We start from the raw sequence: 11,908 nt of genomic DNA on the forward strand, positions 1-11,908 counted from the left end.
CCGTGGAGCGGCTGGGCCCATGAGCCATAGCCGCTGAGCCTGCGCGTCCGGAGCCTGTGCTCCTCAACAGGAGAGGCCACAACAGTGAGAGGCCCACACACGTACCGCAAAAAAAAAAAAAAAAAAAAAAAAAAAAGATGATACGTGAAAAATAGGGAGAGGGCAGAGAGACTCATTGTGTCAGGATGGAAGAAAGGAGTGAGCAAAGGCCCTTATCAGGAAGGGGCAGTTCCTTGGAGAACCTGGAGGGAACCAACCCAGCTGGTGCCTTTGGCTTTATAGACAGAGGATAAATAAGGCGAGCTTGTGGTGGGGAGTAGGAAGTGGGGAGATGGGGTGGAGTGTAAACTGTTATCCAGTTAATGGATAATCACTGAAGGCTTTCCTGAAGAAGAGTAATAAGGTGAAAGTGATGTTTTTAGGAAGATGGATAACTTCCTTATTTAGTTGTGAATGGAAAAAGAACATCATTTTGAAAATAAGCCTTGAGGAGTTTGGGGGAAATAGCTGCTGTCTCTACTAGCTGTAGGATTCCTGGAAATCAGTCCAATCAGAATGGAAGAGCTAATGACTAGTATCTCAAGCCTAAGAGGGATTATTTCATAATCTGATTTTTTATTTTTGCTTCTCCACCTTCACCACCTCTTTGGTTTTTTCCAGAACTGACCTGAAGTAGGCCTTGGAGCTTTTACCCAACACAGCTTTAATTGAATACCAGAAACAGCTACAGATAAGATTTGACAATGAATAGGATGGCACTGTCAACACTAGCTTATTTTGTTCAGTAACACGCATGGATTGGAATAGAGAGAAAAACATTGATTTGTGGTGTAAACAAAATCTTAGGTTCACAAAGAGCTTTCAAATATTTTCTTTTACTCCCTAAATAGGAGCCCTGGGAGGAAACAAGTTGTGCCGGTGCATACACAGCAAATCTAGGATTGGATAAGGCAAGTGGCTTGACTGTGGTCATTCATTTTCTAAGGGGGTTGGAGCCAAGATTCTGCCCCTGAGCAGTCTCTTGCCACTCTAGCTGGCTATTCTTTAAATAAAGGAAGATGTTTGGTATTCAATAGCTTGCAAATAATCAGAGCATGGGGCCAGGCTACACGAGCAATAATTAATATACAACGGGCAGCAGTTACTCTAATACCGTGATTAATAAACTACATGTTCTTTATTTTGCTTAATGGTAATGCAATATAAATGACAGTTTATTCAAAGGACTCCAGTCAACAGTATTTGTATAGAGGTGGAATATCTGCAGGGAGGTAGTGCAGGTTTGCTGGGAGTCAGAGAGGGTATTTGGTTGGAGCCAGAAGTTGCTCTGGGGTAGCTTTGAAGATGGCTGAATCTGACACCCTGAGGCAGAAGAATGGGGACAAGGGTGATCACCTTCATTACCAAATGCTCACTCAGCTTCTTTTCCATGAATGCTCTTGTTATGGACAAACCACACGTGGGGTGACTTGACTCACCTTTACCAACGTCAGCACTGGCTTTGTTGCCTGGTATTTCTCTTTTATCCTCTCTTTAATTTCATGCCTTACGTGAATTTCAAGCCTTGAAATACGCCAGGTTCCCACGTATCTGACCATATTGAGCTCACTCACACTCCCTCCAGGGGTCTGTTGGCCCTACAGCATCCTGAACAGCTCCCAGACCTTCACCCCTCGCCCACCCTCACATGGAGAGTGGGGGAGAGTCTCAGGACGAAAGGTACCGAGCAACCAGCAAACCCTTCTCCCTTCTTCTCAGCTGTTGCTCTGGGTTTCAGCATCTACTGTGTACCAGGTGATGTACATACATTGTCTCTAATCCTCACAAAATTCCCTAGGGTGGAGTCAGCCCTGCTCATATCTGTGGGCAAAAGTTCAGAGACTATAATAAACGAAGCCCTCTCAGCCTCAGGATTTGAATTCGGGTCTTGCTCACACCAAATCCAATCTTTCCCAAGAAGGCAAGCCTGACTTTCCAAGTAGAAGTCAGGCACTGGACTCTCAAAAAGCAGGAGGAATTTCCAGATTGAGAGGAAGAGAGAAGTAGCAAGACAGATCATTTCCAAGGCAGAAACCTCCTATCTTTTCCTTTAACCTCTAATTTCTCTGTAAAACTAACCACACTGGGCACACACACTACTAAGCAGGTAAAGTTTTCAAGAAGAGACTAAGGGCAGCAGAATCTGGGCTGAAAATACGAAGAGATTCAAAAAGATAAGTGTTCTGTTTATATGTGTCCTGGTTGCATCCTTGTTCTTTTAAACCTGGTACTACGGGTTTTCAAATTCTTAAATTTTCTCTCTGTTCTTAAATTCCCTTCATCCTGTGGCATCTCCTTCTCCCCAGTTCATCACCATCTAATTGCCTAGTTGTGTCTATAATTTTCTCCTGAAAACGTTAATTCTAGAGACTGATTTTCTGAGTTCAAATTCTGCCTCCACTCCCCTGCTAGCTAAAAGACCTGACAAGTCATTTCCAAACTACAGTTGTTTCTATATATTCAAAATTGGGATGATGATAATACGTGCCTGATAGGGTAATAGTGAGGGTTAAATAAGATAAATATGTCCAGCATTTAGCAAAGAGCCTGGCACATAATAGACACTCAATAAACAGTAGCTATTATTTGTATCATTTGTTCTTATCTTGCCCACTTCAAGAGGTTGAGATCAATTGAGAACAGCATGCAAAAGCATTCTGAATGAATTAAAATGATACAAATGTAAGCTATCATTACTGCCTTCTCTTTGCAAAATGAGTTAGTGCATTAAAAGCTTTTAAAGCTGTGTCTTACCTGGCAAACCCATTCACAGTTTGTCTCTGTGAAAGAGGAAGGGAGATCTGTAAGGGTGGAATGGTAACTTCAGATGAGATAGCAGAGCTCATGGGAAGGAGGGAAGGAGAAGGGGATTCTCTGTTTCCCGCCATGAGGTACTTTCCAAGACTACGCTGCTAGGGAGAGTGGGGACTACCATCCCGCATTGAAGTGGAAGGTAAATATACCAATGAAAAAAAGAGTATCTTTACAACTAAATGCCACGTGTTCCCAAATAGATGCAGATCTTTGCACATTTATTTATTCAGCCGGTCTTCCCTGTGTAGTATCAGAGTGGGCAAGATGTTTTATAGTTTCTAGAACATATTATCCATACAGTATAGGGATATAGGTACAAAAGGTTTTTTTCCTTTTAAACTAAGAATCATTTTCAGGGGACTGGATGGCATTTCCCCTCCTTTCCACATGAAGGGTCGTGCTTGGAAGGGAGCGGCAGGCAGGGAGGAGAGCAAGGTCTTTCCCAGCAAGGGGCAGTGGCCTAATGGTGCCTCCTATGGAAGGTCTTGATTCCTGTTTTTCAGGCACCCAGGCACCTCTGATCCACTAATCAGGTTAACAAAAAGTACACAGGTTTAATCCTATCAGAGTTTATGTCAGGGCAAGCTATCTCCCCAAGTATATTTACCGTCAGTATTTGTTACATTTCCTCAGATAACAGTGCAAACAGAAGAGGAATCAAGGGGAAGAGGGCCTGGCAACGCATGGACAAGAAGTAAGGGAGGGAGAGAGCAAGGAGAGGAGAAAAGGGGAGAAAGAAGCAGGTTGGGGCGGGGGAGGAATTATGTCTGCGTATTGTACATTTAACAAAGGTGTGGGGGTGCTTCTCGACAGTTGTTAGGCTTGGGGTGGCAGAAGCCTACGTCTACTCTCGGGAGGAAACTGGTAACTACTGAGCACTTCAGTGTTGGTCAGCACGGTATTGGGGGCTTCATTATGCAGTATGTAGTTTAACCTTGGCAAACCCCCATGAGATCAGCCTTATTTTTAATCTCAATTTCATAGATGAGGAAAATCCTCAGGGAGATTAAGTAACTGGCTTGAAGCCACACAGCTAGTAAATAGCAAAACTAGATATAAGCGTATACCTCTAAAATCCCAAATCCTACAGTTTCCATTGTAACACCTGCCTTCTGGATAAGTTTCCTAATGGCGGAGGTTTAACCCTTTAAGAGACATTCACAAATTTATTTTAACCATTTTGTAGAGAAACCCCTTTCTTCCTTTTTTATTTATAAATAATAAGAAACTTCAAACAATAGAGAAGGGTATAAAGTAAAAAGTTCATCCTTGCTCACTATGAACTCTTCTCTCCAGAGGCACCATAATTTGGTGTCTATCCTCCACATCTTTTCCTACACTTTTTTTAAAAATCATATTATGTACATTGACTTGCAACTTTGTTTTTTCTTCAAAATAATGAGATATTATATTCTATCTCAGTATATATGGATCTAAATTTTAGTGGCTACATGAAAATTCGCTACATGGATGTAGCATAATTTACCTATTTTTCTAATAATGGGCATTTAGGTTGTTTCTAATATTTCATTATTACAAACAATGCTGAACTAATTTGTTGAAATGAATACCTTTATATTATATAAAGTATCTCTTCACATGCATGCTTTTATTCTAGTAGGATGTATTTCTCAAAGAGAGAGTGCTGAGTCAAAGGGGATAAGGCATTTATATTTTAATAGATAATTCAGGAAAGAAAGTTATATTCCCGTCAACAGTGTGTGACACTCCCATGTTTCACCACAATCTTTCCAACAGGGGAAATATCAATCTTTAAAAATTTCTTGATAAACTACTAGGTGAAAAAAATAGCCCCTCAGGTGGTTTGAATTTGATATCCTCTGGTTATTAGGGGTAGAGGACAACAAGACCTGGTTGAGAGGCAGATGCTCGGGGTTTCCCAAAGTCAGACGTGCAGTGTCTGTGACTCAGTGACTCATCTGTGTCCCCACATGCTAATCTCAGAGCACATGCAAATTTAAGTCTCACCACAATGACAAATTTCTGTGTGCCCTGGGCCTTCAGAGGTCACTCATTCACTCATTTATTGAATACCTACTATGAGCCAGGTGCTGTTCCACATGATGGGGGTAAAGTAGCTAATGAGAGAGACAAGGTCCCTGTACTCTTGGAACTTATATTCTTGGCGAAAGTCAACAATACATAAGTAAACAGATAAGCAAGGTACCTCTGGTCATGGCTAAGCTTTATAGGATTGCTTAGAAACTGGTAGAGCTTTGAATAACAAATCCTACTACTGTACAATAAGATCCAAGAAGACACACGGGTCCAAATCCTCCTCATAGCTCTTATTGGTTGTTTCAGAATCTAAATCAGGCCCCAAATCTAAATCCTACTCTTTCTGTACAAACTTGGGCTTCTTCACTATTTCCCATCTCAGTGAATGGACAAGACTGAAAACTAGGAATCGTCCTTGACATCTCTTTCTTCCTCACTCCATATAAAATCTATTCTCAAATTGGGTTTATTTGTCTCCTAAGTATTTCTGGAATCTCTGTCTCTCCATCATCACCATCACCCTAGCACAAGCTACCATCACTTCCAGCCTGGATACTGCTTCAGCTTAACTGGTACCTGCACATACTCTGGTTTTCCTCCATGTGGATTCCACACCCGTCTCCCAACTCTTTCTCCTTAAATATCTCCAAAAGCTGTCCATTGTTCTTATGATAAATACAAAGCCTTCTACCACGACCCATGAGGCCATGCATATCTGGTCCTACCTATCCCTGGCCTCCTTTCCACCACACGTCCGGTGGCTTCCTCCTCTCAGTCACACTGATATTCTTGCCACCTCTCATTCTCACTGAGCTCCTATCCAGCAGCCTTGCACATGCTATTCATTTGTTTGGGATGATCACCCCTCAGCTCTCATCATTTCTCCAGGGAGGGCCTCCTGAATGAGCAAAATCCAGCTATTATATGCTCTTGTGGTCCCTTGTATCTCTTTCTCATGGTCCCTATCATAGTTGTATTTCTACATTTGCTTGTATTTCCTTTAGACCATAAGCACCATGGGGACCAAATCCATGTCTGCTTTTGTTTGAGAGTACGTCTGGCACATGGTGTGCATTAAACCTTTGCTGAATAAACAAACAAATAAATTCATACAAGACAGGCTAAGCTGCTTGGAACACAGTTTAAGTTCTCTGAAAGTACAGAAAACAAGTGGTTAAAGTCAACCATTTGTAATATGGCCAGACAAAAAGCAAGGAAGAAGGATGTATGTTGGGGGGAGAGGGGGTACAAGAGCATGCTCATAGCAGTGGAGACAAGGCTGCCCATGTTAGTGAGGCCATAATGAGTGCGGCTTGAATTCCAAAGAGCTTTAATCCACTCATATAAACTATGGGGATCTAGTAGAGGTTCTTGGAGGACTCAAGTGGAGGTGGGAAAGATTAATCCAGGTAGGTTAACCTATCATCTGGGTAGAGGATAGTTGAAACTAGGCAGAGAGGTAGTAGGCCTAGAGGCAAGGAGATGGTTGAGATGCTGGGATTAAGCAATAGCACATGGTGATTAACTGGGTTTGGGAAATGAAGAAAGTGTAGAATGCTTTCCTCTGACCCCACCTTACCCTAAGATTTGTAGATTGGAAGATCCAGAAACGAGGACTGGAGAAAGACAAGACATGATCAGAGTCTTCCTAATTCTTAAAGCACACAATCTTATTTCTACCCTAAGGACTTCAAATAATGAAATAAATTATTAGGCTGAAAGAAACTTAGGCAGACAGTACAGTAATTACCCAGCATCTCATCCCACTGCATTGTTGTTGAGGCAAGAGGTTTAATAATTAACATCTGGTTACACATCCAGGAGGTAGTCAATTTCTATTTCTACCAGGATTCAATTAGACAAAACAAACCTGCTCCATGGTATGAAATAGGTGAAAGAGCAATGGACTAAGAGTGAGGACGCCAGGGTTCCTGTCGTCCCAGCTCTCAAACCAACTCCACTGTGTCAACTTGAGACGCCTGACTTCCCTGGACACAGATTTCCTTATCTGTACAACTGGCTGGGAGGAGAAGACAAGGACTGGGAGTGATTTCTACTTGTGTTTGCAGAGCACTGGGGTTCTGGGAGGTACTTCAGGGAGCCTCACGGCAGGGGCGTGGGGGTCAAGGGAGGAGTCGAGCGGACAGTCCCCTATCCAACACTTGAGAAGCTCTACTCTTTACTATCTACTGTATCAGGGACCAAGATGTCATTAGGTCTTCAGTATGATCCCAACCTTCACCCCCACCACCAAGGGGAAGCTCCTGGTCTAGATGCTCTCTAAGAATCTTGTCCCTTAGAAGTCAGCTGTCTGATTTCCCAAAGAATAATATAAGTTGATAGCTACATGGATCTATAAGTTAACACCCCTCTAAGATCTTTTTAAATATTCACAAAAGCACAAACAACACACAACATTTTAGAATTTGGCAGTGGGGGGCGCGGGTGGTGGAATCTAAACTTTTCATTCCAGGAATAAACTTTGAGGTTGGATGAAGGTAACCAGAGCTATTAGCCAATAATGCAAAGGGCTATAGGAACTTACTTTAGCCTATCTTAAGGCTCTGTTTTAAGAAGCAAATATCACTTGTGTGATAAAAAAAAACTTCTTTCTTTTTAAGGAAAAACAGTTTGGAGATTACACACACACAAAACCCTCTGACAACCCATCTCTCCACAGCTCCAAACATAAAGACTCTGGTAACGTCACAGGACTTCCTGACCTCAGAGGCTTCATCAGAGGCCCCAAGCCACACCAACTAGCCAGTACCCATATCTGACATAATCTCTCTACTGACCCGCACTTCACAACTGCAGAAACTTGGATGCTAATCAGAGAGCTGGGTTGACTTTTCTTTAGAAAGAGAAGAGAACAAGGTGACAGACCAAAATGAATACGTTCTAATGCAGGGTTTTCCAAAGTTCATACCTCAGTTTGCGGTGGGTCTTGAGAAAATCAACTTACTGGATTTTTCTATTTAATACTGTTAATTTGGGGATTACTTTCTATGAATTTAAATGTTATTAAAGTAATAGTTAATGTTAATTTGTTATTCTTTTATCCAACATAGTAACTGGTTTTGTGTGTGTGTGTATGTATACCTTTTGTTCCTATTTTATAAATCTCATATATGTGTGTATATGTCACAATGTAAACTGTATTTCTTCCTGGACTTAGGAATTTTCCGTGTTCAGCATTCTTTGCTTCTAAAATGTGTCATGCGGGTAGGCTTCCATTTAACAAATGCCAGGCAAATACAGCAGTCTGTATTATTTGACCACCTCAGTATCCTGGCGACTCACACTGCATGGTTCGTTCATGAACACCTGGAGCTCCACTTTCTGAAGTCTCTGTCCATTTAGTAATTTGCTTACTTTAAGAATGTACCCTTTAGCCACCAGAAAACTACTAGAGCTAATCAATGAATTTGGTAAAGTTGCAGGATACAAAATTAATGCACAGAAATCTCTTGCATTCCTATACACTAGCAATGAAAGATCAGAAAGAGAAATTAAGGAAACAATCCCATTCACCATTGCAACAAAAAGAATAAAATACCTAGGAATAAACCTACCTAAGGAGGTAACAGACCTGTACTCAGAAAACTATAAGACACTGATGGAAAAAAATCAAAGATGACACAAACAGGAGAGATATACCATGTTCTTGGATTAGAAGAATCAATATTGTGAAAATGACTATACTACCCAAAGCAATCTGCAGACTCAATGCAATCCCTATCAAATTACCAGTGGCAGTTTTTACAGAACTGGAACAAAAAATCTTAAAATTTGTATGGAGACACAAAAGACCCCGAATAGCCAAAGCAGTCTTCAGGGAAAAAAGTGGAGCTGGAGGAATCAGACTCTCTGACTTCAGACTATACTACAAAGCTACAGTAATCAAGACAATATGGTACTGGCACAAAAACAGAAATATAGATCAATGGAACAGGATAGAGAGCCCAGAGATAAACCCACACACCTATGGTCAACTAACCTATGACAAAGGAGGCAAGGATATACAATGGAGAAAAGACAGTCTCTTCAATAAGTGGTGCTGGGAAAACTGGACAGCTACATGTAAAAGAATGAAATTAGAACACTCCCTAACACCATACACAAAAAAAAACTCCAAATGGATTAAAGACCTAATACCATACACAAAAATAAACTCAAAATGGATTAAAGATGTAAATGTAAGACCAGACACTATAAAAGTCTTAGAGGAAAACATAATGTCACTCTTTGACATAAATCACAGCAAGATCTTTTTTGATCCACCTCCTACAGTAATGTAAATAAAAACAAAAGTAAACAAATGGGACCCAATGAAACTTAAAAGCTTTTGCACAGCAAAGGAAACTATAAACAAGATGAAAAGACAATCCTCAGAGTGGGAGAAAATATTTGCAAATGAATGGACAAAGGATTAATCTCCAAAATATATAAACAGTTCATGCAGCTCAATATTAGAATAACAAACAACCCAATCCAAAAATGTGCAGAAAACCTAAATAGACATTTCTCCAAAGAAGACATGCAGATGGCCAAAAGCACATGAAAAGTTGCTCAACATCACTAATTATTAGAGAAATGCAAACCAAAACTACAATGAGGTATCACCTCACACCGGTTAGAATGGGCATCATCAGAAAATCTACAAACAACAAATGATGGAGAAGGTGTGGAGAAAAGGGAACCCTCTTGCACTGTTGGTGGGAATGTAAATTGATACAGCCACTATGGAGAACGGTATGGAGGTTCCTTAAAAAACTAAAAATAGAATTATCATATGACACAGCAATCCCACTGCTGGGCATATACCCAGAGAAAACAATAATTCAGAAAGACACATGCACCCCAATGTTCATTGCAGCACTATTTACAGTAGCCAGGTCACGGAAGCAACCTAAATGCCCATCCACAGACGAATGGATAAAGAAGATGTGGTACATATATACAATGGAATATTACTCAGCATAAAAAGGAATGAAATTGGGTCATTTGTAGAGACGTGGATGGACCTAGAGACTGTCATACAGAGTGAAGTAAGTCCGAAAGAGAAAAACAAATATCATGAATTAACACATATATGTAGAATCTAGAAAAATGGTATAGAGGAACCGGCTTGCAAGGCAGAAATAGAGACACAGAGGTAGAGAACAAACGTATGGACACCAAAGGGGGAAAGAGGGATGAATTGGAAGATTGGGGTTGACATATATACACCAATATGTATAAAATAGATAACTAATAAGAATCTGCTGTATAAAAATAAAATAAAATTCCAAAAAAAAGAAGAATATACCCTTTGGTTATAATCATTGTGTTTGAAAAATGTTGAGCGCTCAATATTCTTTGTAAAACTAGAAGAGCTTTTAAAACATCATGCTGGTGATTTAAGGATTGGGTTTTATACCCTAATGGGATTTTTGTCTGTAAGTCTTCTTCTATTATTCTTTTGACCTAGATGACTGCTGGCTACAAAGTCCTAATTCTGAGGATGGGGTGCCCAGGGTCAGAATTGGGAATTAGGAATTACAATTAGGAATTGTAAGAGTGGTGTTTCCGCCTCTATCAATTTGGCTTTAGAGACCAAGAAGTGCCTAAAGAGCAGGAGGAGAAGCTCCTAGCTTCTTCCTTAGTTGCACCTGTTTCGGAAGGGCCTAGGCTAATAAAAGAAGAAAACAACAGGTTCCCACAGGCAGAAACTCGATTCAGTCCCCGCAACTCCTGGCGCCCGTGCCAAGAGCCACCTGAGCACGGCCCGGGCCTCCGCTGTCCTGCCTGTGGCCAGCTCTGCAAGGCCAGGCAACAATGGCTTCCTCTCCCCTTGGGCCCCGAGTGGGACCCATTTTCCCACGGCTCACCTGCTGGGAGCCAGGTGAAGAGCAGCAGCCAAGGTGCGGGCAGCTCGGAGCCCATGCCGGCCCTCTCCGGTCCCTTTCAGCTCAGGGGCTCCAGGGACACTGTGTTTGTCTTCATCAGCGGCCGGTTCAGGGCGCAACACTTCTCCAAGGAATCCCCCCGCTTTCCGCTCACTGCGCGCAGCGCGGCGGGAGGACCGGTCCGGCTCCGCGGGCAGGTACCGCCCGGCTCCAGCCCACCTGGGAGCTCCCCGCAGCTCCGCCTCCCGCTCCGCGCGCCGCCGTTTTCTGCTCCGCCCTGGCCCTGGCCCGCGGCCACCTTTCCTACCTGCCACCGCCCCCAGGCAGGCTGCCAGGTGATTCTCCTCACCGAAACACCATCTCGTGCCACTCTCGCCTCCCACCTATAAGAGCCTGTTACCATTTTCCCCAGAAGTTCTTGGGAAATCTTACCCCTAGCAAATTTCTCCCTCAATCTTCTTAGAATTATGTGGATATAACTTTCTAGGGAATATTTCCTGCCGTATGTTTCCATTCACTCATACGTGCTTGGAAAACATTTTTTTTCCCCACTAAAAACACACTAATAGGAAGTTTATGTGTAATGATTGTTCAGGTTTTCTATAAATAAAGATGGTGGGGTGTGAACTAGAGAAATAGACCTAATTTTCCAAGTTATAAAAGAAAAGGGTGCTCATTATAGAAAAGTTAGAACAAATATAAATTAATGGAAGTAAGAAAAAACCCTGCTCCCACCATCCATAGTTATGCATCATTAATATTGGCTTAGACCTCATTATTTGCCATCCTGCATGCAGCTCAGCAGCCCCTCACAGCCCTCAGCTGCCCAAGATGAAAGATTCTAGGTCTCTTTGCACCAGGCCACCTAGGATGTATTCCCAGTCTCTCCTTCTTCCTTGGTAGGAAGTAAGGGGTAAAGCAAATCAGAGGAGGAAGGCACACTTGCCTTCAGGAACCAGCCAACCAATGACATTAATTTGGAAAGTGACATGAACACTGGCCAATATAAATAGACAGCAAGCCACCTTATACACCTCTCCCTTATCAGGGATTTCTCACTGTGCCCTCCATTCTGTAACAAACACAATTTCCCCCTCTTTCTAGCCACCACCTTTTTCCTGAAGAAAATAGTTATAAAAATGCAT

At 42.0% G+C, this 11,908-nt stretch overlaps 1 protein-coding gene across 1 annotated transcript in view; it reads right to left on the bottom strand.

Annotated features, from left to right (window-relative positions):
* Positions 1-10,800, bottom strand: part of ILDR1 (immunoglobulin like domain containing receptor 1) — a 62,568-nt gene extending 51,768 nt beyond the window's left edge. The window contains exon 1 of the mRNA XM_060099927.1: positions 10,746-10,800. Within this exon, the coding sequence (XP_059955910.1) occupies positions 10,746-10,800 (55 nt within the window). The remainder of the gene's footprint in view (positions 1-10,745) is intronic.
* Between the last annotated feature and the right edge of the window lie 1,108 nt (positions 10,801-11,908).

The sequence above is a fragment of the Mesoplodon densirostris genome, chromosome 5, assembly GCF_025265405.1.
Source record: "Mesoplodon densirostris isolate mMesDen1 chromosome 5, mMesDen1 primary haplotype, whole genome shotgun sequence".
NCBI classification, from domain to species: Eukaryota; Metazoa; Chordata; class Mammalia; order Artiodactyla; family Ziphiidae; genus Mesoplodon; species Mesoplodon densirostris.